This window comes from Somniosus microcephalus, chromosome 16 (assembly GCF_052327205.1).
Source record: "Somniosus microcephalus isolate GS21.2 chromosome 16, FLI_Smic_1.0, whole genome shotgun sequence".
Taxonomy (NCBI): Eukaryota; Metazoa; Chordata; class Chondrichthyes; order Squaliformes; family Somniosidae; genus Somniosus; species Somniosus microcephalus.
This window is the reverse complement of record NC_141002.1, coordinates 108430483-108456677: the sequence shown is the minus strand read 5'-3', so window position 1 is coordinate 108456677 and position 26195 is coordinate 108430483. Positions and strand designations below refer to the sequence as shown.

Genomic DNA, 26195 nt, shown 5'->3' with positions numbered 1-26195 from the left:
GGAGCCCAGGGCTTGGGCTGACACCTCAGTACAGTGCTGAGGGAGTGCTGCACCGTCGGAGGGGCAGCACTGAGGGAGTGCCACACTGTCGGAGGGTCAGTACTGAGGGAGCGCCGCACTGTCGGAGGGTCAGTACTGAGGGAGCGCTGCACTGTCGGAGGGTCAGTACTGAGGGAGTGCTGCACTGTCGGAGGGCCGCACTGTCGGAGGGGCAGTACTGAGGGAGCGCCGCACTGTCGCAAGTGCCAACCTTCAGATGCGACGCTAAACGAAGCAGAGGCTTTCGTGCGCCTGTCTGTGATTCAGGTGGAGGTGCGAGATCGCACAGGAGCAGGGGAAGGGAGTTCTCCCAGTGTCTTAACCGACCTTCTCGACCAACACCAGATCATTGCTCATTATCAGGCTGATGGGCTCCAATTCTTGGCCAGATTATGATACACAACAGTGACTCCATTTTACTTCAAAGTTGTTCACCTTAGAGCAGAGAAGTTTAAAGGAAGATCTGATAGAGGTGTTCAAAACCATGAAGGGTTTTGATAGAGTAAATAAGGAGAAACTGTTTCCAGCGGCAGAAGGGTCAGTAACCAGAGGACACAGATTTAAGAAAATTGGCAAAAGAACCAGAGGAGGAGATGAGGAGAATTTTTTTTACGCAGCGAGTTGTTGTGATCGGAAATGCGCTGCCTGAAAGGGCGGTGGAAGCATATTCAATAGTAACTTTCAAAAGGGAATTGGAGAAATATTTGAAGGGGAAACATTTGGCAACTATGGAAAGAGCAGGGGGGAGTGAGACTAATTGGAGAGCTCTTTCAAAGAGCCGGCACAGGCACAGTGGGCCGAATGGCCTCAGTCTCTGCTGTATGATTTTAAATACTCATTGTACCTGAGGTTGTGAGGAGGTCTTTGTAAGATGTGAGACCACACTATATAAATGCAAGGATCTCTTCTATGTAAAATCTGGATCGAGATGTGTTTGATTAATGGACTCTCCTTCCGCTAATCACTTCAGTGAGATTCTATTTGTTAAATGCAGGCGGGTTTGCTGGTCGCTGTTCACTTGGTCGCTGGAACTCTGTCTCATGAATCCACTGTTACTGACCATGATCATCCAAAAAGATAAAGGTTGGTGTTTCCGGAAGTTAATTAAAAAAAATTTCTGCCCCAAATAATTGCCCAAGGAGCAACGAAAAGATGAAACTCGACTGAGAGCAACTTTTAGCGTCACATTGAGCTTTTAAACCGGAGTCAGTAGGCATGAGAAGCTGGCTGTGTGGTTTAAGAATTGTGATGCATCTCACAGACCTGCTGATAAAGCCTTTCTTACCGGTCACTTCGCCATCGTGAGCTTTGAGTGTGAAAAGTGGTTTCTCCGATCGAGCATCCATACAATACACAAAACCATCCTCCGTGCTGGCCTGGAAAAGCAAGACACAGCGCTAACTTCGAACCAAACCGCGAAGGGAGAGCGATAACTGAAGATTAACATTCTTTAATGACTCTGTCTGACATTCACTCCCAAACTCAGTAACCACACGTATAAAACTAGCAAACTCTTAGCCGTGTAATCCCAGCAATCCTTTCACTTTCAACAACAGCACTGCTTCAGAAACTGCGCCACGTCGCTGCCCATTCAATCCCGCCCTGCAACCAGAAGAAAGCTCACCAGGAAGTTACACGGTGAAAAATGATTCCACGTCACTCGCTCGACTTCCCCACTGAACCTCCAGCTGCGATGGTTCTCCTTCGGGCTCCGGCAGTCGTACAGAATGACTGACCTGTAGATAACCAAGGTGAACACAAACCGCTGCAGTCAATACTGGACTAAATAACCGCAGGAAGGTTCGAAGGAAGGCTTTGATCGTAGCTTCACTGTCTGATAGTCAGCCCCAAACTCACAGAGACACCACTCAGGACACCAGTGTGAAAGGAAACCTGCGATTCCTTACACAGCAAGATCCAGGTCTCACCCACACTGTACACGTCTCTATGGGCGAGGGGGAGGTCAGTAGTAGGCTGCTGCAATGTGTCCTGTAGCAGCTGATTAAAGAGCAATACTGGTACAAGACTGCAAGGCGGTCTCTCGCCTTAACTCTGGATGAAACATGAGGAAGCTACAGAGGGAAACAAATACTTGCATTTCTCCAGCGCCTTACATGGCATCAGGACGTCCTAAAGCGCTTTACAGCCAATTAAGTAATTTTGAAGTGGAATCACTGTTGTAATGTAGGAAACACACAACCATTTTGCGCACAGCAAGATCTCACAAACAGCAATGAGAGAACGATGAAATAATCAGAACTGAGTCACGTTGGTTGAGGGCTAAATATTGGCCCAGACACCGGTGAGAATTCACTGTTTGACAAACTAGTGGCCGTGGGATCTTTTAGATCCACCCGAGGGCAGATGGGGGCTCGGTTTAACTTCTCCTCCGAAAGATTGCACCTCCGACAGTGCGGCGCTCCCTCAGTACTGCCCCTCCGACAGTGCAGCGCTCCCTCAGTACTGCACTCCCTCAGTACTGCCCCTCCGACAGTGTGGCACTCCCTCAGTACTGCGCCTCCGACAGTGCGGCACTCCCTCAGTACTGCCCCTCCGACAGTGCGGCGCTCCCTCAGTACTGCCTCTCCGACAGTGCGGCGCTCCCTCAGTACTGCCTCCCCGACAGTGCGACGCTCCCTCAGTACTGCCCCTCCGACAGTGCGGCGCTCCCTCAGTACTGCCCCTCCGACAGTGCAGCGCTCCCTCAGTACTGTCCCTCCGACAGTGCGACGCTCCCTCAGTACTGCCCCTCCCACAGTGCGGCGCTCCCTCAGTACTGCCCCTCCCACAGTGCGGCGCTGCCTCAGTACTGCCCCTCCGACAGTGCGGCGCTCCCTCAGTACTGCCCCTCCGACAGTGCAACAGAGGCTCCCTCAGTACTGCCCCTCCGGCAGTGCAGCACTCCCTCAGTACTGCCCCTCCGACAGTGCAGCGCTACGTCAGTACTGCCCCTCTGACAGTGCAGCGCTCCCTCAGTACTGCCCCTCCGACAGTGCAGCACTCCCTCAGTACTGCCCCTCCGACAGTGCAGCGCTCCCTCAGTACTGCCCCTCCGACAGTGCGGCGCTCCCTCAGTACTGCCCCTCCGACAGTGCGGCGCTCCCTCAGTACTGCCCCTCCGACAGTGAGGTGCTCCCTCAGTACTGCCCCTCCGACAGTGCGACGCTCCCTCAGTACTGCCCCTCCGACAGTGCGGTACTCCCTCAGTACTGCCCCTCCGACAGTGCAGCACTCCCTCAGTACTGCCCCTCCGACAGTGCAGCGCTCCCTCAGTACTGCCCCTCCGACAGTGCGACGCTCCCTCAGTACTGCCCCTCCGACAGTGCGGCGCTCCCTCAGTACTGCCCCTCTGACAGTGCAGCGCTCCCTCAGTACTGTCCCTCCGACAGTGCGACGCTCCCTCAGTACTGCCCCTCCGACCGTGCGGCGCTGCCTCAGTACTGCCCCTCCGACAGTGCAGCGCTCCCTTAGTACTGCCCCTCCGACAGTGCGGCGCTCCCTCAGTACTGCCCCTCCGACAGTGCGGCGCTGCCTCAGTACTGCCCCTCTGACAGTGCAGCTTATAAAATTGTAAACTTATAAAATTCTAACAGACTAGACACAGGAAGGATGTTCCCGATGGTCAGGGAGTCCAGAACCAGGGGTCACAGTCTAAGGATAAGGGGTAAGCCATTTAGGACAGAGAGGAGGAGGAATTTTTTCACCCAGAGAGTGGTGAACCTGTGGAATTCTCTACCACACAAGGCAGTTGAGGCCAATTCATTAAATATATTCAACAAGGAGTTAGATATATTTCTTAAGGCTAAAGAGATCAAGGAATATGGGGAGAAATCAGGGACAGGGTACTGAATTTGGATGATCAGACATGATCTCATAAAGGGCGGAACAGGCTCGAGGGGCCGAATGGCCTACTCCTGCTCCTATCTTCTATGTTTCTATGCAGCGCTCCCTCAGAACTGCCCCTCCGACAGTGCGGCGCTCCCTCAGAACTGACCCTCCGACAGTGCGGAACTCCCTCAGTACTGCCCCTCCGACAGTGCGGTGCTCCCTCAGTACTGCCCCTCCGACAGTGCAACACTCCCTCAGCACTGCCCCTCCGACAGTGCAGCACTCCCTCAGTACTGCCCCTCGGACAGTGCAGCGTTCCCTCAGTACTGCCCCTCCGACAGTGCAGCGCTCCCTCAGTACTGCCCCTCCGACAGTGCAGCGCTCCCTCAGTACTGCCCCTCCGACAGTGCAGCACTCCCTCAGTACTGCACCTCCGACAGTGCAGCAGTCCCTCAGTACTGCCCCTCTGACAGTGCGATGCTCCCTCAGTACTGCCCCTCCGACAGTGCAGCACTCCCTCAGTACTGCCCCTCCGACGGTGCAGCGTTCCCTCCGTACTGCCCCTCCGACAGTGCAGCGCTCCCTCAGTACTGCCCCTCCGACAGTGCAGCACTCCCTCAGTCTGCCCCTCCGACAGTGCGGCGCTCCCTCAGTACTGCCCCTCCGACAGTGCAACAGAGGCTCCCTCAGTACTGCCCCTCCGACAGTGCAGCGCTCCCTCAGTACTGCCCCTCCGACAGTGCAGCGCTCCCTCAGTACTGCCCCTCCGACAGTGCAGCACTCCCTCAGTACTGCCCCCCCGACAGTGCAGCGCTCCCTCAGTACTGCCCCTCCGACAGTGCGGCGCTCCCTCAGTACTGCCCCTCCGACAGTGCAGCACTCCCTCAGTACTGCACCTCCGACAGTGAGGCGCTCCCTCAGTACTGCCCCTCCGACAGTGCGACGCTGCCTCAGTACTGCCCCTCCGACAGTGCGGTGCTCCCTCAGTACTGCCCCTCCGACAGTGCAGCGCTGCCTCAGTACTGCCCCTCTGACAGTGCAGCTTATAAAATTGTAAACTTATAAAATTCTAACAGACTAGACAGACTAGATGCAGGAAGGATGTTCCCGATGGCTGGGGAGTCCAGAACCAGGGGTCACAGTCTAAGGATAAGGGGTAAGCCATTTAGGACAGAGATGAGGAGGAATTTTTTCACCCAGAGAGTGGTGAACCTGTGGAATTCTCTACCACACAAGGCAGTTGAGGCCAATTCATTAAATATATTCAACAAGGAGTTAGATATATTTCTTAAGGCTAAAGAGATCAAGGAATATGGGGAGAAATCAGGGACAGGGTACTGAATTTGGATGATCAGACATGATCTCATTAAAGGGTGGAACAGGCTCGAGGGGCCGAATGGCCTACTCCTGCTCCTATCTTCTATGTTTCTATGCAGCGCTCCCTCAGAACTGCCCCTCCGACAGTGCGGCGCTCCCTCAGAACTGACCCTCCGACAGTGCGGAACTCCCTCAGTACTGCCCCTCCGACAGTGCGGTGCTCCCTCAGTATTGCCCCTCCGACAGTGCAACACTCCCTCAGCACTGCCCCTCCGACAGTGCAGCACTCCCTCAGTACTGCCCCTCCGACAGTGCGGCACTCCCTCAGCACTGCCCCTCCGACAGTGCGGCACTCCCTCAGTACTGCCCCTCCGACAGTGCGGCGCTCCCTCGGTACTGCCCCTCCGACAATGCGGCGCTCCCTCAGTACTGCCCCTCCGACAGTGCGGCGCTCCCTCAGTACTTCGCTGCGAGTGTCAGCCTGGATTATGGGCTCAAAAGACAAAAGTAATATAAAAAATGACAGGTAAACCCAGCTACTGTGTAAGTGATATTCTGATAGATAAATCTGCACACAATATTCAAACTGGTTGGTCCACAGTTAGAATCAGTGCGATGGGTCGAAAGGCGTCTGCTGTGCTACAAAGTTTCCTGGTTCTGCTATAATAATTAAGGCAACAGGTTTAAAGAATAAAACCCCACTGGACAGAAACATTTGGAGTCGATGTTTATTTTGGGAATCTGAGCAGGGGAAATTACAGACAGCGTGCGACCTGTGTTTCTCTGTACAGACAGCGTGCGACCTGTGTTTCTCTGTACAGACAGCGTGCGGCCTGTGTTTCTCTGTACAGACAGCGTGCGGCCTGTGTTTCTCTGTACAGACAGCGTGCGGCCTGTGTTTCTCTGTACAGACAGCGTGCGGCCTGTGTTTCTCTGTACAGACAGCGTGCGGCCTGTGTTTCTCTGTACAGACAGCGTGCGGCCTGTGTTTCTCTGTACAGACAGCGTGCGGCCTGTGTTTCTCTGTACAGACAGCGTGCGGCCTGTGTTTCTCTGTACAGACAGCGTGCGGCCTGTGTTTCTCTGTACAGACAGCGTGCGGCCTGTGTTTCTCTGTACAGACAGCGTGCGGCCTGGCAGATAATCTGCAGCAATTGCACAGCAACGGTTTGGATCTTGTCAAAGTCAGAGGCATAACGGCACAGAAGGAGGCCATTCGGCCCAGCGAGTCCGTGTCGTCTCTCTGTAGAGCGATCCAGTCAGTCCCATTCCCCCGCTCTATCCCCGTAGCCCTGCAAGTTTATTTCCCTCAAGTGCCTATCCAGTCTCCCCCTGAAAACACTGAGTGTCTCCGCTTCCACCACTTCCGTTGGCAGCAAATTCCAGGTCATCACCACTCGCTGCGTAAAAAACTTTTTCCTCACATCCCCCCTGTATCTCTTGCCCAAAACCTTAAATCTGTGTCCCATAGTCCTGGTACCATCAACTAGTGGGAACAGCCTTTCCCCGTCTAGCCTATTGAACCCATCATAATCTTGTACACCTCTATTAAATCACCCCTCAACCTCCTTTGCTCTAATGAAATCAAATCCAGCTTCTCCAACCTGTCCTTGTAGCTAAGATCCCCCATCCCCGGAACCATTCTGGTAAATCTCCTCTGCACCCTCTCAAGGGCCTTCACATCCTTCCTAAAGTGTGGTGACCAGAACTGGACACAACACATCAGTTGTGGCCTAACCAGCGCTTTATAAAGGTTCAGCATAACTTCTCTACTTTTGTACTCAATACCTCTATTTATGAAGCCCAAGATCCCATACGCTTTGTTAACCACTCTCTCAAAATGTCCTGCCACCTTCAGGGACCTATGCACATTAACTCCCAGGTCCCTCTGTCCCTGCACACTCTTTAAAAGTCTTATTGCAGGGCAGCTCAAAAACACCAATAAAAGATCAGATTTGCTGGAGAAAATAAAATGGTAAAAATAATCTGTCAGAAACTAAAATATAATGAATACCGTAAACCTGAATCAATGCACCCTGGGACCTTGATTGTCATTTGTTAATGGAGTGCGCCATCCACTGTTGCACACTGTCATTACACAGTGTCATTAAACTGTCCCAAACACGTCACAATCTGCTATTCAACAAGAACAACTTGCATTTATATAGCACCTTTAACGTAGTAAATCGCCCCAAGGCGCTTCACAGGAGTGTAATCCGAGAAATACTGAGCGAGCCACACAAGGAGATATTAGCAGGTGTGACTAAAAGCTTGGTCAAAGAGGTTGGCTTTGACGACGCAGATGGAAGTGGAGAGGTTTAGGGAGGGAGTTCCAGAGCTTAGGTCCCAGGTAGCTGAAGGCACGGCCGCCAATGATGGGGCAAAGGGAATGGGAGATGCACAAGAGGCCAGAGTTGGAGAAACGCAGAGATCTTGGAGGGTTGTAGGGTTGGAGGAGGTTAGAGAGATAGGGAGGGGTGAGGCCATGAAGAGAGTTGAACACGAAGCTGAAAATTGTAAATATGAGGAGCTGGTGGGCCAGGTAGGACACAGACAGCAACGCTCAAGAGGGGAGGGGATAACTTACAAAATGGAAACAAATGCCTAGAATCGTATCTCACTTGTCAAATGATCCAGAGAGAAGAGTCTGTGCTTCAAACGGATGCCAGCGGAGAGTCTGCACCTGAAATGAAAAGAATGAGTGAGCTAAAGATTCACAACAATGCACGAGAGACTGAGCATCAAACCGCGGGCTCCTGAAATAAACCTGCACCAGATTACAGCACGCACAGACACTGCGATCTGCATCATATTACTGCACAGACACTGCGATCTGCATCATATTACTGCACGCACAGACACTGCGATCTGCATCAGATTACTGCACAGACACTGCGATCGGCATCAGATTACTGCACACACAGACACTGCGATCTGCATCATATTACTGCACAGACACTGCGATCTGCATCATATTACTGCAGACACTGCGATCTGCACCAGATTACTGCAGACACTGCGATCTGCATCATATTACTGCACACACTGCGATCTGCACCAGATTACTGCAGACACTGCGATCTGCATCATATTACTGCACACACTGCGATCTGCATCATATTACTGCACGCACAGACACTGTGATCTGCACCAGATTACTGCACACACTGCGATCTGCATCATAATACTGCACAGACACAGCGATCTGCACCAGATTACTGCACGCAGAAACTGCGATCTGCATCATATTACTGCACGCACAGACACTGCGATCTGCATCATATTCTTAGGAATCAAAAACACAATTTCTAAATTTGTGGATGACACCTAATTGGAGGGGATAGTCAATACTGAGGAGGACTGCAACAAGTTACAGGAGGACATTAATAAACTCGCAGAATGGGCATATAATTGGCAAATGAAGTTCAGCACACATAAGGAGGTCACTTATCACTTGGAGGGTGCGAGTCTAGGTGGGGTGGAGGAACAAAGGGGTCTCCGAGTACAAATACACAAATCACTAAAAGTTGCGACACAGGTTAGCAAAGCCATAAAATAGCAAACCAAGCACTAGGGTTTATTTCTAGAGGGATAGAATTGAAAAGTAGGGAAGTTATGCTAAACCTGTATCGAACCTTGGTTAGACCACACTTGGAGTACTGCGTACAGTTCTGGTCGCCATATTATAAAAAGGATATAGAGGCACTGGAGAGGGTGCAGAGAAGATTTACAAGGATGATAGCAGAAATGCGAGGGTATACACATCAGGAAAGGATGAACAGGCTGGGTCTCTTTTCGCTTGAAAAAAGGCTATGGGGTGACCTAATCTGAACAGCAATAGATTGGGAAAAGGGGGAGTGCAATGAGACCCGGGTGTCCTTGTGCACCAGTCGCTGAAGGTAAGCATGCAGGTGCAGCAGGCGGTTAAGAAGGCAAATGGTATGTTGTCCTTCGTAGCAAGAGGATTCGAGTACAGGAGCAAGGATGTCTTGCTGCAGTTGTACAGGGCCTTGGTGGGACCACACCTTGAGTACTGTGTGCAGTTTTGGTCGCCTTATCTGAGGAAGGATGTTCTTGCCATGGAGAGAGTGCAGCGAAGATTCACCAGACTGATACCTGGGATGGCAGGAATGACGTATGAGGAGAGATTGGGTCAATTGGGCTTATACTCGCTGGAGTTTAGAAGAATGAGAGGGGATCTCATTGAAACTTATAAAATTCTAACAGGACTAGACAGACTAGATGCAGGAAGGATGTTCCCGATGGCGGGGGAGTCCAGAACCAGGGGTCACAGTCTAAAGATAAGGGGTAAGCCATTTAGGACAGAGATGAGGAGGAATTTCTTCACCCAGAGAGTGGTGAGCCTGTGGAATTCTCTACCACAGAAGGCAGTTGAGGCCAATTCATTAAATATATTCAAGAAGGAGTTGGATATATTTCTCAAGACTAAAGGATCAAGGGATATGGGGAGAAGGCAGGGACAGGGTACTGAATTTGGATGATCAGCCATGATCTCATTGAATGGCGGAGCAGGCTCGAGGGGCCGAATGGCCTACTCCTGCTCCTATCTTCTATGATTCTATGATTCTAATAGAGGTCTATAAAATTATTAAAAATTGCGAGTGGGTTGCTTTGTCCTGGATGGTGTCGAGCTTCTTGAGTGTTGTTGTCTTGTGGGGAAGAGGATAACTAGAGGCCATCAATACAAGATAGTCACCAAGAAATCCAATGGGGAATTCAGAAGAAACTTCTTTACCCAGAGAGTGATGGGAATGTGGAACTCGCTACCACAGGGAGTGGTTGAAGCGAATAGTAGCGATACATTTAAGGGGAGGCTAGACAAACATATGAGGGAGAAGGGAATAGACGGTTTAGCCGATAGATTTAGATGAGGAAAGACGGGAGGAGGCTCGAGTGGAGCATAAACACCGGCACGGACTGGTTGGGCCGAATGGCCTGTTTCTGTGCCGTATATCCTGTGTAATTCTATCTAATTACTGTACGCACAGACACGGAGGTACAATTTCAAGCTTGCACAGCAGCCAATTTATCAGAATGCTGGACTCAGTCACCTTAAAGGATCTGGGGCACAGATACACAAATTATTAAATTAGTAAAACAGGTTAACAAAGCCATAAATAGTTCAAACAAAGCATGGGAGTTCATTTCTAGAGGGAAGTTATGCTAAACTTGTATCGAATTTTTAGACCACACTTGGAGTACTTGCAGTTCTGGTCTCCATATTACAGAAAGGATATACAGGCACTGGAGTTTTACTAGGATGATACCAGAACCGAGGAAACAACTGTCAGAAATGGATCAGCAGGATCTGGGCATCGTTGGCAAGGCCAGCATTTATTTCCAATCCCTAATTACCCTTGAGAAGGTGGTGGTGAGCCGCCTTCTTGAGCCGCTGCAGTCCGTGTGGTGAAGGTGCTCCCACAGTGCTGTTAGGGAGGGACTTCCAGGATTTTGATCCCATGACGATGAAGGAACGGCGATATACTTCTACGTCAGGATGCTGTGTGACTTGGGAGGGGAACGTGGAGACGGTGGTGTTCCCATGCGCCTGCTGCCCTTGTCCTTCTAGGTGGAAGAGGTCGCAGGTTTGGGAGGTGCTGCCGAAAAAGCCTTGGCGAGTTGCTGCAGTGCATCTTGTAGATGGTACACACTGCAGCCACGGTGCGCCGGTGGTGGAGGGAGTGAATGTTTAAGGTGGTGGATGGGGTGCCAATCAAGTGGGCTGCTTTGTCCTGGATAGTGTCGAGCTTCGAGTGTTGTTGGAGCTGCACTCATCCAGGCAAGTGGAGAGTATTCCATCACACTCCTGACTTATGCCTTGTAGATGGTGGAAAGGCTTTGGGGAGTCAGGAGGTGAGACACTCGCCGCAGAATACCTAGCCTCTGACCTGCTCTTATTGCCACAGTATTTATGTGGCTGGTCCAGTTAAGTTTCTGGTCAATGGTGACCACCCCAGGATGTTGATAGTGGGGGATTCGCCGATGGCAATGTCGTTGAATGTCAAGGGGCGGTGGTTAGACTCTTGCTTGTTGGAGATAGTCATTGCCTGGCACTTGTGTGGCACGAATGTTACCTGCCACTTATCAGCCCAAGCCTGAACGTCATCCAGGTCTTGTTGCATGCGGGCATGGACTGCTTCATTATCTGAGGAGTTGTGAATGACACTGAACACTGTGCAGTCATCAGCGAACATCTCCATTTCTGACCTTATGTTGGGGGGAAGGTCATTGATGAAGCAGCTGAAGATAGTTGGGCCGAGGACACTGCCCTGAGAAACTCCTGCAGCGATGTCCTGGGGCTGTGATGATTGACCTCCAACCACCACAACCATCTTCCTTTCATAGAGTCATAGAGTTTTACAGCACAGAAAGAGGCCCTTCGGCCCATCGTGTCTGCGCCGCCCATCCATCCTTGTCCAGTCTAATCCCATTTTCCAGCATTTGGTCCATAGCCTTGTATGCTATGGTGTTTCAAGTGCTCATCCAAATGCTTCTTGAATGTTGTGAGGGTTCCTGCCTCTACCACCCTTTTAGGCATTGAGTTCCACATTCCAACCACCCTCTGGGTGAAAAAGTTCCTCCTCAAATCCCCTCTAAATCTCCTGCCCCTTACCCTGAATCTATGCCCCCTTGTTATTGACCCCCCTACTAAGGGGAAAAGTTCCTCTTTGTCTACCCTATCTATGCCCCTCATCATTTTGTACACCTCAATCAGGTCCCCCCTCAGCCTTCTTTGCTCCAAGGAAAACAACCCCAGCCTGTTTAGTCTTTCTTCATAGCTGAGGCGCTCCATCCCAGGTAACATCCTGGTGAATCTTCTCTGCACCCTCTCCTTCCTATAGTGAGGCGACCAGAACTGCACACAGTACTCCAGCTGTGGCCTCACCAGCGTTTTGTACAGCTCCATCATAACCTCCCTGCTCTTATATTCTACGCCTCGGCTAATGAAGGCAAGTATCCCATATGCCTTTTTAACCACCTTATCTACCTGTTCCGCTGCCTTCAGGGATCTATGTACATGTACACCAAGGTCCCTCTGACCCTCTGTACTTCCTAGGGTCCTACCACTCATTGTGTATTCCCTTGCCTTATTTGTCCGTCCAAAATGCATCACCTCGCACTTTTCAGGGTTAAATTCCATTTGCCACTTTTCCGCCCATCTGACCAACCCGTTTATATCGTCCTGTAGCCTGAGGCTTTCCTCCTCGCAATTTACCACCCCACCAATTTTCGTGTCATCTGCGAACTTACTGATCATACCTTTCACATTCTCATCCAAATCATTTATGTAGATCACAAACAACAAGGGACCCAGCACCGATCCCTGAGGTACCCCACTGGACACAGGCTTCCAGTCACAAAAGCAACCTTCGACCATCACCCTCTGCCTCCTGCCACTCAGCCAGTTTAGGATCCAACGCGCCAAGGCACCCTGGATCCCATGGGCTCTTACCTTCTTGACCAGTCGCCTATGCGGGACTTTGTCAAAAGCTTTACTGAAGTCCATGTAAACCACATCCACAGCATTTCCCTCATCCACCCCCGTAGTCACCCCCTCGAAAAATTCAATCAGATTTGTCAGACATGATTTACCCTTGACAAAGCCATGCTGACTATCCCCGATTAATCCTTGCCTCTCCAAGTGGAGACTAATTTTGTCCCTCAGAATTTTTTCCAATAATTTCCCTACCACAGATGTTAGGCTCACTGGCCTGTAATTCCCTGGTTTATCCCTGCTACCCTTCTTGTATAATGGTACTACATTAGCTGTTCTCCAGTCCTCTGGTACATCCCCTGTGGCCAGAGAGGTTCTGAAAATTTGTGTCAGAGCCCCTGCAATCTCCTCCTTTGCCTCCCACAGCAGCCTGGGATACATCTCGTCCGGGCCTGGGGATTTATCCACTTTTTGGCCTGCTAAAACCGCTAGCACCTCCTCCCTCTCGATGCTAATATGTTCAAGTATGTCACAGTTCCCTTGCCCGATTTCTATGTCTGCATCGTCTTTCTCCATAGTGAACACAGATGCAAAAAATTCATTTAAAACCCCGCCTACATCATCTGGCTCTACACACAGATTGCCACTTTGGTCCCTAATGGGCCCTACCCTTTCCCTGGTTATCCTCTTGCCCTTAATATACTTATAAAACATCTTAGGATTTTCCTTTATTTTGCTCGCCAGTGTTATTTCATGGCCCCTCCTCGCCCTCCTAATTTCTTTTTTAAGTATGCCCCTGCACTTTTTATACTCCTCTAGGGCTTCTTCCGTCTTTAGTCTTTTGTAACTGCCAAAAGCCCCCCTTTTATTTCTAATGCATTTTTGTATATCCCTTGTCATCCAAGGTTCTCTTTGCTTGTTGGTCCCACCCTTGACCTTTACAGGAACATGTTGGCGTTGTACTCTCTCTATTTCCCTTCTGAAAGTCTCCCACTGTTTTGATGTGGATTTTCCTATAAGTAGCTGCTCCCAGTCCACTTTGGCCAGATCCTGCCTTATCATATTAAAATCGGCCTTCCCCCAATTTAGAACTCTTATTTCCGGGCCGTCTTTGTCTTTTTCCATGACCACCTTAAATCTCACCGAATTATGGTCACTGTCGCCAAAATGCTCTCCTACTGATACTTCCACCACTTGCCCGGCTACATTCCCCAGAATTAGGTCCAGTACCACCCCCTCTCTTGTAGGACTTTCTACATGTTGGCTCAAAAAGCTCTCCTGGATGCACTTTAAGAATTCTGCACCCTCTAAGCCTTTCACACTCTGACTATCCCAATTTATATTGGGGAAGTTGAAATCCCCCACTATTATTACCCTATTATTTTCGCACTTCTCTGAGATTTGCCTACATATCTGTTCCTCTATCTCCCCCTGACTGTTTGGGGGCCTATAGTACACTCCCAGCAAAGTGCTTGCCCCCTTTTTGTTTTTAAGTTCTACCCATATGGCCTCATTAGAGGAACCCGCTAATATATCGTCCCTCCTTACAGCAGTAATTGACTCCTTAATTAATATTGCAACACCCCCTCCCCTTTTACACCCCCCTCTGTCTCGCCTGAAGATTCTATACCCTGGAATATTGAGCTGCCAGTCCTGACTCTCCCTCAACCATGTCTCCGTGATAGCAACAATATCGTACTCCCATGTGTTCAACAACAACTTCAGTTCATCCACCTTATTTGTAAGACTCCTTGCATTAAAATATATGCCTTCCAGCCCTGCCATATTCCCTTTTGCCTTCACATATTTGCTCTGCCTTCCCAGCTGACTTGTTTTTTCCTCTGTATTTGGCTGTAAATCACCCCCTACTATAGCTCCACTCTGTACCCCATCCCCCTGCCAAGTTAGTTTAAACCCCCCCCAGCAGTGCTAGCAAACCTCCCCGCAAGGATATTGGTTCCCCTCTGGTTCAGGTGTAAACCGTCCGACTTGTACAAGTCCCACCTTTCCCAGAAGCAGACCCAGTGATCCAGGAAACTAAAGCCCTCCCCCCTGCACCATCCCTTTAGCCACGCATTCATCTGTTCTATCTTCCTATTCCTATACCCACTAGCACGTGGCACCGGGAGTAATCCAGAGATTACAACCTTTGAGGTCCTGCTCTTTAATCCTTCACCTAGCTCCCTAAATTCTTGCTGCAGGACCTCATCCCTCTTTTTACCTATGTCGTTGGTACCAATGTGGACCACGACCTCTGGCTGTTCACCCTCCCCCTCCAGAATGCCCTGCAGCCGCTCAGTGATATCCTTGACCCTGGCACCAGGGAGGCAACAAACCATCCTGGATTCACGTCTACGGCCACAGAAACGCCTATCTGTTCCCCTTACTATAGAATCCCCTACCACTATTGCTCTCCCACTCTTTTTCCCCCCTTCCTGGGCAGCAGGAGCACCCCCAGTGCCAGGAAGTTGGCTGCTGCTGCCTTCCCCTGGTGAGTCATCCCCCTCAACAGTATCCAAAGCGGTATACTTGTTTGAGAGGGGAATGGTCACAGGGGTCTCCTGCACTACCTGCCTGCTTCTATTGCCCCGCCAGGTGGTCACCCATTTCCTATCTTCCTGTGCAGCCCTTCCCTGCGGTGTGACCAACTCACTAAACGTGCTATCCACGACCCTCTCAGCATCGTGAATGCTCCACAACCCATCCACCCGCATCTCCAGCGCCTCAATGCGGTCTGCTAGTAGCTGCAGATGGATGCATTTCCAGCACACGTGGTGACCTTTGTGCTAGGTATGACTCCAGCCAGTGGAGAGTTTTCCACCCGATTCCCATTGACTTCAGTTTTACTAGGGCTCCTTGATGCCACACTCAGTCAAATGCTGCCTTGATGTCAAGGGTAGTCACTCTCACCTCACCTCTGGAATTCAGCTCTTGTCCATGTTTGGACCAAGGCTGTAATGAGGTCAGGGGCCGAATGTCCCTGGCGGAACCCAAACTGGGCATCAGTGAGCAGGTTGTTGGTGAGTAAGTGCCGCTTGATAGCACTGTCGACGACACCTTCCATCACTTTGCTGATGATTGAGAGTAGGCTGATGGGGAGCTAATTGGCTGGATTGGATTTGTCCTGCTTTTTGTGGACAGGACATACCTGGGCAGTTTTCCACATTGTTGGATAGATGCCAGTGTTGTAGCTGTACTGGAACAGCTTGGCTAGAGACGCGGCTAGTTCTGGAGCACAAGTCTTCAGCACGACAGCCGGGATGTTGTCGGGGCCCATAGCCTTTGCTGTATCCAGTGTGTTCAGCCGTTTCTTGATATCACGTGGAGTGAATCGAATTGGCTGAAGACTGGATTCTGTGATGGTGAGGACCTCAGGAGCAGGCCGATATGGATCATCTACTCAGCAGTTCTGGCTGAAGATGGTTGCAAATGCTTCAGCCTTGTCTTTTGCACTCACGTGCTGGGCTCCACCATCATTGAGGATAGGGATATTCATGGAGCCTCCTCCTCCTGTTAGTTGTTTAATGGTCCACCGCCATTCACAACTGGATGTGGCAGGACTGCAGAGCTTTGATCTGATCTGTTGATTATGGGGTCGCTTAGCCCTGTCTATAGCATGCTGCTTCTGCTTTTTAGCATGCGTGTAGCCCTGTGTTGCAGCTTCCCCAGGTTGGCACCTCATTTTTAGGTACGCCTGGTGCTGCTCCTGGCATGCTCTTCTACACTCCTTATTGAACCAGGGTTGGTCCCCTGGCTTGGTGGTAATGGTAGAGTGAGGGATATGCCGGGCCATGAGGTTACAGATTGTGATGGAATACAATTCTGCTGCTGCTGATGCCCCACAGCGCCTCATGGATGACCAGTTTTGAGCTGTTAGATCTGTTTTGAATCAATCCCATTTAGCACAGTGGTAGTGCCACACAACACGATGGAGGGTGTCCTCAGTGTGAAGACGGGACTATACACACTCAAAAACCTCAAGATACACTGAACAAGCTGGCTTTGCTTAACTTGATCTCCAAACTGTCTTCATCGAATTTTAAAGAATTTGAGATAAACAATTACAATTTCTTTCTTTCTGAGGGTAGCTAGCAGATCAAGAGATTGCATCCAAAACATACGGGAGCTTAAATGATGAAGGCAGCCCATCACTCCAAGCTACCAATTGGAGTTGAGACTGATTTAATATTCCCGATTATCTCATAGTGTTTTCCAAAGTGGGGCTTGGAGGGGAGACCACCTATAGCTGGTCTTAAAATTCAGACGTGTGTTTATTATTTTGTGCAGAGACCGGATTTTGAACAATCACATCTCAGAATCCAGGAAAAAACTGAAAGAGCCATTACAGTACTGCAACACATCTCAGCTCTGCCGACCTCAGGAAATTCTCCACTCGAGATGTATAACCATTTCCGACAGGTTCCAGAAAACAAAACCAAACTAGTGACAAACCCAACTAACGACAAACCCAACTAGTGACAAAGTCAACTAGCGCCAAACCCTAAACGGATTATGAAAACTCAGTAACTATTCTTCGGAGATGACCATTGTGCATTCAACATTACAACAGTGACTACACGCCAAAAAAAGTACTTCATTGGCTGTAAAGCGCTTTGAGACATCTGGTGGTCGTGAAAGGCATTATATAAATGTAAGTCTTTCTTTCTTTCAATGTTTAACACACTTGGAGTTAACGATCGCTCTCACACCCTTCACTCACCAAGCTGCACAAAGATCTGGTCAATGACACTGCTGACAAAAGAAATCCTGCCTTGAAGGGTTAACACAGGCAGCACCAATCACAGCCGACTCCCTACCAACACCTTTACAGGCTCCTCCCAGAAAGAACCATCAATGCTGTACTGTGCAAACTCCCACCATTCAGTAACAGAGAAACTGGACACAGGGGCGAAGGTTACTCACTAATGAAAGGTGACTGAAGATCTAAGAGCGCTTGAAGTTTCACCCAATCAGCTAAGTTTACTATCTGTCGGTATAAGGAGTAACTACACTTACTGAGAGTTCGCAGAGTGCAGGCCCAGCAGCTCAGACAAGGCGTCTCTCCTGTGGTGCAGGTACTGCGGTGGTGTACCGGGATCAGTCGGTGTTGCGGTGCAGGTACTGCGGTGGTGTACCGGGATCAGTCGGTGTTGCGGTGCAGGTGCTGCGGTGGTGTACCGGATCAGTCGGTGTTGTGGTGCAGGTGCTGCGCTGGTGTACCGGATCAGTCGGTGTTGCGGTGCAGGTACTGCACTGGTGTACTGAGATCAGACGATGTTGCGGTGCTGTATCGGGATCAGTCGGTGTTGCGGTGCAGGTACTGCGCTGGTGTACTGGGATCAGTCGGTGTTGCGGTGCAGGTACTGCGCTGGTGTACTGGGATCAGTCGGTGTTGCGGTGCAGGTACTGTGCTGGTGTACCGGGATCAGTCGGTGTTGCACTGCAGGTACTGCGGTGGTGTACCAGGATCAGTCGGTGTTGCGGTGCAGGTACTGTGCTGGTGTACCGGGATCAGTCGGTGTTGCGGTGCAGGTACTGCGGTGGTGTACCGGGATCAGACGGTGTTGCGGTGCAGGTGCTGCGCTGGTGTACCGGGATCAGACGGTGTTGCGGTGCAGGTACTGCGCTGGTGTACTGGGATCAGACGGTGTTGCGGTGCAGGTACTGCGGTGGTGTACCGGGATCAGACGGTGTTGCGGTGCAGGTACTGCGCTGGTGTACCGGGATCAGACGGTGTTGCGGTGCAGGTACTGCGCTGGTGTACTGGGATCAGACGGTGTTGCGGTGCAGGTACTGCGCTGGTGTACTGGGATCAGACGGTGTTGCGGTGCAGGTACTGCGCTGGTGTACCGGGATCAGACGGTGTTGCGGTGCAGGTACTGCGCTGGTGTACCGGGATCAGACGGTGTTGCGGTGCAGGTACTGCGCTGGTGTACTGGGATCAGACGGTGTTGTGGTGCAGGTACTGCGCTGGTGTACCGGGATCAGACGGTGTTGCGGTGCAGGTACTGCGCTGGTGTACCGGGATCAGACGGTGTTGCGGTGCAGGTGTCCCACAGAAACCCATCAATATTCAGAGTAACATTACTATTGTTAACAGGATGTGGCTCCGCAATAAATACCCGAACCAGACAACACACCGCTGGGAGAACTGCATCGGCTCAGGGAACATTAAGCCTCACCCGATAGGCTAGGGCGTGGTGTGAGTGCATCCCCCCGGTGCAGACTTCAGGCAGGCAGTCGATAGATTGCGGCCATTGCCCGTCTGATAGTCGGAGCGAGGGACGGGCACCAATAATATTCACTGCCCGGGGTCTCTATGGCCCACCTGGGCCCCTCTGTAATCTCATTGTTCTAATGAAAACAGACATAATTTCCAAGTCTTGCTTTGTATTAGTATTTCCTCACACTAGGCAGCCTCCCAGTAACTCCGCGCTGTTCCCTGTCCAAAGCCTCAATACCCTCCCTATAGCGTGAAGCCCAATATTGTTCAGTCCTGAGATCCTAAAGCTCCCCCCACCCCCCACCCCCCCCCCCCCCACTGTGGGCACTCCAGCCAGAATTTTAATTTGGAGGCGGATAGGGAGCGTGGGGGCGCTGGAACGTGTCGGGAAACCCGGGAGAATGGGGTTACCACAGGTCCTGCCGAATTTAATGGCACGGCCTGATTATCATTTCAGAGCACTAATTCCTGCCGCAGCCAGCCAGATGGAGAGGCTTGTCGAGTGGATAGGCCTGCGGCATCAGGCCGTAGGGAGGAGGGATGGGATGGGGGAAAAAAATCGGAGATGGAAGGGGAAGGTTGGAAGGGGATTGGGGGCCGGAGGGTGATCGGGGGCTGGGGGAAAATGGGGAATTGGAGATTGAACGCCTCGTTTGGGGGGGGGGGGGGTGGGGGGGTTGCGTGTGCACCTTGGTAGGAGATCGGAAGGGTCAGGGGTGGGGTGTCTGATTGCTGAAGGTGGGCGAGGCAGGGACGTGGATCTAGCAGGTAAGTGGAAAGGCATTAACCTCCTGGATCCAGCAGTCCCCCGCTGCCTTAAGCTGACACGTTCCCCGAGGTTCGAGAAACCCAGCCTGCCAGTTTGATTTTAAATGGTGGATCACCATGAGACACGCAGCCTCGTTTTATAATATTTAAATGGTCGACTCGCCTCCTGGGAGTGGGTTGGTTGCCCGCCCCGCCTCTGTTAAAACTGGGTTGGGGTCGGGAATTCAGATTTTTAACTCTTTAATCTCCCATCCGACCCCAACTCACCCGTTTTTTGGGGTTAGAATTCCCCCCTCAGCGTCCGGGCGCTCAGGTGACTGAGAGGCTGATAAACGTCTGGTGTGTGCCAACACTGATCCAGCACGTGTCAAACCCACTCAGAATTGCTGCATTGCTTTTGGTCCAGTGTTGTACTTACAGGACAATCTGACCGAAGTTTCCCGTAATGTTAACCGTTGATATAATAAGTCTGCAAACCTTTGTGATCCTGCAATTCTATGGTGCAAAAATACACAAACAGAAATCCATGTAAGGTTTACTCCCATTCCCAGCTTGACTGGGTTGTGTGCTGGACATTGAAGTGCTCCCGATCTCATGCCTATGACTGAAGATGTTCTTTAAATGTTTGACACTTCAGTATTTAAGGATGAAAGAAATATTTAACAATGGGAATGGAATCAAAGGCCAGACATTGGTGTTAAAGTGCCACTGCCAGCAATGAGCAGCTGTATTCTGGGAGCCTGTATTCTGGGAGCCTGTATTCTGGGAGCCTGTATTCTGGGAGCCTGTATCCTGGGAGCCTGTATTCTGGGAGCCTGTATTCTGGGAGCCTGTATTCTGGGAGCCTGTATTCTGGAAGCACTAATAACGTGATTACTGATCACAGAGTGTTAGTTTACAAAAAATACAGGGCAGAAGCTTAAAAAGAGGCTGAGAAACAAATGCTGAAAGCCAATTCTAAACAAGTTATGAATTAAAAGTGTAGGCTGCTAATTACTATTTGACACGGGTGTCCCTGTACACAGGGGTAATGATGGTGATCCAATAGACTGAAGGCCTGATAATACTTCAAGTGTTAGCCAATGCTCTTTATAAACTACGCTGAATTTTATTTCCATTTGGCCCCTCGAGCCTGCTCCGCTATTCAATAAGATCATGGCTGATCTTCCACCTCATCTCCACTTTCCTGCACTATCCCCTTAATATCCAAAGATCTATCGATCTCTGTCTTAAATATACTCAACGACTGAGCCTCCACAGCCCTCTGGGTTAGAGAATTCCACAGATTCGCCACCCTCCGAGTAAAGACATTTCTCATCACCTCAGTCCTAAATGGCCGACCCCTTATTCTGAGACTGCGGCCCCTGGTTCTAGACTTCCGCGCCAGGGGAAACATCCTCCCTGCATCTACCCTGTCAAGCCCTGTAAGAATTTTGTATTTTTCAAAGAGATCACCTTTCATTCTTCTAAACTCTAGAGAATATAGGCCTAGTCTACTCAATCTCTCCATATAGGACAATCCCCCCATCCCAGGAACCAGTCTGGTGAACCTTCGTTGCACTCCCTCTATGGCAAGTATATCCTTCCTTAGGTAAGGAGACCAAAACTGTACACAATACTCCAGGTGTGGTCTCACCAGGGCCCAATATAATTGCAGTAAGACATCTTGGCCTAGAAATTCAGTTGTTAGCGCCAGCCGCTAGCACCTTAAGAGGGCAAGAAGTGGGGCGCAAAGCGGCTAGCGCCCAGGCGTGGCGTGATCTGCGCCTCTCGCGAACTTGAGTCAAGAACTAGCGGTGGCGCAAAACCGCAGCGCCCGCTCAGCTGCGCACGCAGATCCTGACGTCATTTCATGGTGCAACGCCCTTGGTGCTCCCCGAACCGGAACTTCAGTGGCGCCCCCCTTCTTTGCGCCTGGCGCTCCCAGCAACTGGTTGAGTGGAACGGTTCCCAGTCGCTGGGGGGCGCTATTTAAAGGGGACTCTTCCTGTATTCTTTGTGGCAGCCATTTTGTTCCACTCCTTCTGTGTGAGAGAGAGAGATTTGGAGAGAGACAAAGGGAGAGAGCTTTCTGCTTTGACTCATCGCTCGCACAGGTACTTCTGGCTTCAAGCCAGAGCTTTGCAGTTGGATTATTTCTCAGTGCCATAGCCTTGAGTGGCCACATATAATGGGGGCTGCAATGGGTGGAAACGTTGGGTTTCTCCATTGCATTGAAAGGGCTCAGAGACGCCGAGAGTGAGTGCCAATCATGGCCAGACGGAGAAGGGCCAACAGGCGTCGGCACAGGAGGCCTTACCCTCCCAGGGTATACCGACTGCACTTCTCCTACCTCAACATGTCTGAGGAGCAGTGCATTCGGAGGCTTCGATTCAGAAGGGAGGTGGTCACGGAGATTTGCCACCTGCTTCAGAGAGATCTGCAGCCTCAGCTGAGGAGCAGGACGTCTCTGTCGGTGGCGGTGAAGGCGACAGTAGCTCTCAACTGCTATGCCACCGGTTCCTTCCAATCCGCTACTGGGGACATTGCCAATATCTCCCAGTTCGCGGTGCATTGCTACATCCGCCAGGTCACGAATACCCACTTCAGAAGGAGACGTCAGTACATTTCCTTCCCCATGACCCCGGACAAGCAGCAAGAGCGTGCAATGGGATTTGCAAGAATAGCGGGCTTCCCCATGGTCCAGGGCGCCATTGACTGCACGCATGTGGCTTTGCGGGCGCCTCTAGAGAATGCCGAGGATTACCGCAACCGGAAGGGCTACCATTCGCTGAACGTGCAGTTGGTTTGTGACCACAGGCAGCTCATACTAGCTGTGAATGCCCGCTTTCCAGGCAGCAGCCACGACGCCTTCATCCTGCACCAGACTTCTGTGGCAGACATTTTCGAAGCCCCGGCTCACCCAGGAGGCTGGCTTCTCGGGGACAAGGGCTATCCTTTGTGCACCTAGCTGATGACCCCACTCCGTGCGCCCACCACCCCTGCTGAAGAACGATACAATGACAGCCATCAAGCGACCAGGAACATCATTGAGCACACAATCGGCGTGCTGAAGCAACGGTTCTGCTGTCTGGACCATTCCGGGGGAGCCCTACAGTACTCGCCTGAGCAAGTCTCCGATTTTGTTATAGTGTGCTGCATGCTGCACAACCTGGCTATCCTCAGGACTCAGCCACTGCCAGCAGACATTGGAGCACCAGCAGAGGAGGAGGAGGAGGAGCATCAAGACGGGAGGGAGGCACAAAGTGCAAGGGCCGTCCGTCAGTGGCTTATAGCAAGTCAGTTCTAGGCCCCCTCTCAGGGAATGGCTTGTGCCATTGAAAGAACATGAATGGAGCCGCTCCGCAAACCCTGAGGTGGTCAAGGCAACAAATAGTTCAAAGTGCAAACATGAACAATCTGAATAAAGACAATTCTTTATTTAACAAACCCTGTGCCCTTCCCGCATGACAAACAAATAGAGAAACCCCCCAAAAAACAGTCAGACACATAACTGGCTCTCACAATCTGCAGAAAATGAACAAAACAGTGAAACAAAAATGACCATGATCCTCGGCCTTCATAACAAACAAAAACAACATCCTCGGCCTTCATAACAAACTAACACAACATCCTCGGCCTTCATAAAAAACTCAACATTTTGCCACACCTCCTACTTTTTGGCCTGCGAGGGTGATCTGCCTCGCTTGCGAGATTGGCCCCTTCCCGCCCTGCAGCTCCTCCTCAATGGGACCCCAGTGGCTGCAGCAAGGCTGGGGGAAGGCTGCTGAGGGTCAGATAGTGAGTCGGCAGATGCCCTTGGGGGACGGCCTGGACCAGCTCTGGGCCTGGAGGGCCCGGCTGCTGACTGCTCCAACTCTGCTTGGGCGGCAGCAGTCTGTCCTACGGGTGGTGGCAGCTGCAGTGGAGGAGTGACAGTGTTGGCAGCAGGAATGCTGCCAAACTGACAGAGCACAGGCACTCCCTGGTCGGCCGAGACACTGGCACTCGCACGGGCCAGCACTGAAGCATGCGCAGCAATCTGAAGCACAGACTGCTGGGCTGCTGCGGCGCGGCGAAGGCCCCGGCGATTCCTGGCCGATCCAGCGAGGGTGGCAGCAGTTAGTGCCCGTGTGGCCCTGATCTGTGTCTGCATCAGACCAGCCAGTGAATGCATGGCATGACTAAGCACTTGGCTGGAAGCCGCATGTGATGCAGCGACGTCCTGCTGACTCCTGGCCTGTGATGCAGCGACCTCCTGCTGACTCCTGGCCTGTGATGCAGCGACCTCCTGCAGACTCCTGGCCTGTGCTGCCCCGAATTCCTGCAGACTCCTGGCCTGTGCTGCCCCGAATTCCTGCACACTCCTTGCCAGTGACTCTATGCAGTCAGGCATCCTTGCCACTGCAGCCATGAGCTCAATGTGCCTGCGCTCAGCCTGGGCGCCCATTTCACCAAGGAGCCGCACCTCCTCTGCGCTCACTGTAGCAGGACTGGAGGCCGAACTCACCCTCCAGGGAGAAGGCCGCCGAGCTTCAATACCCCTCCCGCGTTGCTGCAGCCTGCTGGGCCCCGGAGCTTCACCGTCATCAGACCCTTCCCCCTTGCTCCCCTCCAGGGAAGACATCGGCTGAGGGTGGCACTGATGGTCCGGCTTCCTCTTCCTCCTCCTCGCCTTCCGATTCACTCTCAGTGCCAGCTTGAGGGCCCACCTCCTCACCTGGCGATTCAACATCTGAAAGCAGGGAGGCACAGGAGTTGCTTTAGAGTGAGGACAGGGCGGCAGCGAGGGAGGCATGAGTGCTGCAATGCACTGCATTGGTTCGAGAGTGGCAAATGATGCTGCTGTGAGGCACAAGTGGAAAGAGAGAGGTCAAAAAGGTGATGACCTTACCATTGCTGTCCAGAACGGGGTCGGCATCTCCAGTGGCGACGGGGCCAATCAGCCGGCCTCCCATAATCCGCACCACTTGCTGCTCCAGGTCACTGAGGTTTTCAAGTTCAGGACGGCCTCCCTCGGTCCGTAGCTGCTGCCTGCGATTGTGGGCCAGCTTGCCCAGCAAGAGAAAGGACGGGCTCTGAGTACAGTGTCAAGCCCTGATCTTGCCTGCACTGCCTCCCATGGTTGAATAGCCCTGACAGTGTCAAGCCCCGATCTTGCCTGCACTGCCTCCCATGGTGGAATAGCCCCGACAGTGTGTAAAGTGGTGAATGTGCATGTGATTTTCATGAGAGTCCCATAGGTGTTGGATGAGGGCTGGGCATTGGGGCTTTCAGGACCCTTTGGCCGTAAAGTGAGGTGCACATACAGGGATGAAGAGGATACTGGAAAGGGTACTCACCCTGACAACCCGAGTGAGGTCGTTGAACTTCTTTCTGCATTGCGTGGGTATCCTGGGGACCAAGCTGCTGGAGGTCACTTTGTTTGCCACCTCCCTCCAGGCTTTCCTGTAATCGCTGGGCAGCGGCCTCCTGCCACTGTCAGGGAAGAGGACAGGTCGCCGGCACTCCACTGCGCCAACCAGAACCTTCAGGGCACCCTCACTAAAGCGCTGCGCTCGCTCCCATGCCTTCTCCATGGTCCTGGGCGTTGCGTTGTTGAAGCAGGTCTGTCTAGGCCTAAATTCAGGGCTGCAGTGTGCAGGGCGTGGCAGCAAAACAAATCGACCCTCCCCCTTTAAGAGCTGACCGACGCCAGCGTGTCTGCCTGCAATCTATAACTCGCCGCACCTGCGCTGCACCCGCCCTCGGTGGTAGCGCCTCGGCTCGCCGGCTTAGCGCCTTATGATAGTCGTGCACCGCCTGCTTTAGCGCAGCAGCAACCTCTTGGGGCGATGCAACTCAATTTCGGCGAAGGTGGCGCTAAGTTGCGCCCGGCGCTAAATTTAGCGAACGCCCGGCTGTAGCGTCCCAAACGTGGCGATACTGAATTTCTAGGCCCTTTACTCTTATATTCAAATCTTCTTTAATAAAGGCCAACATACCATTTGCTTTCTTAATTGCTTGCTGTACCTGCAAGGTAACTTTCAGTGATTCGTGTACAAGGACACCCAGGTCCCTCTGAACACCAACATTTCCCAATCTCTCGCCATTTAAAAAATACTCTGCTTTTCTATTTTTCCTACCAAAGTGGATAACTTCACATTTCTCCACATTATATTCTATTTGCCATGTTCTTGCCCACTCACTTAGCCTGTCTATATCTCCTTGAAGCCTCTTTGCATCCTCCTCACAACTTACATTCCCACCCAGCTTTGTATCATCAGCAAACTTGGATATATTACACTCGGTCCCCTCATCCAAATCATTGATGTAGATTGTGAATAGCTGGGGTCCTAGCACCGATCCCTGCGGTACCCCACTAGTCACTGCCTGCCACTCGGAAAAAGACCCGTTTATTCCAACTCTTTGCTTCCTGTCTGCCAACCAGTTCTCTACCTAAGTCAGTACCTTACCCCCAATCCCATATGCTTTAACTTTACACGCTAATCTCTTATGCGGGACCTTATCGAAAGCCTTCTGAAAGTCCAAATACACCACAGCCACTGGTTCTCCCTTATCTATTCTACCAGTTACATCCTCAAA

At 51.5% G+C, this 26195-nt stretch overlaps 1 protein-coding gene across 1 annotated transcript in view; it reads right to left on the bottom strand.

Annotated features, from left to right (window-relative positions):
* The window catches only part of pwp1 (PWP1 homolog, endonuclein), a 77228-nt gene that overhangs the window by 5305 nt on the left and 45728 nt on the right, over positions 1 to 26195 (bottom strand). The window contains exons 10-12 of the mRNA XM_086009711.1: positions 7806 to 7867; positions 1664 to 1775; positions 1325 to 1415 (exon numbers count right to left, since the gene is read on the bottom strand). Of these exons, the coding sequence (XP_085865837.1) occupies positions 1325 to 1415; positions 1664 to 1775; positions 7806 to 7867 (265 nt within the window). The remainder of the gene's footprint in view (positions 1 to 1324; positions 1416 to 1663; positions 1776 to 7805; positions 7868 to 26195) is intronic.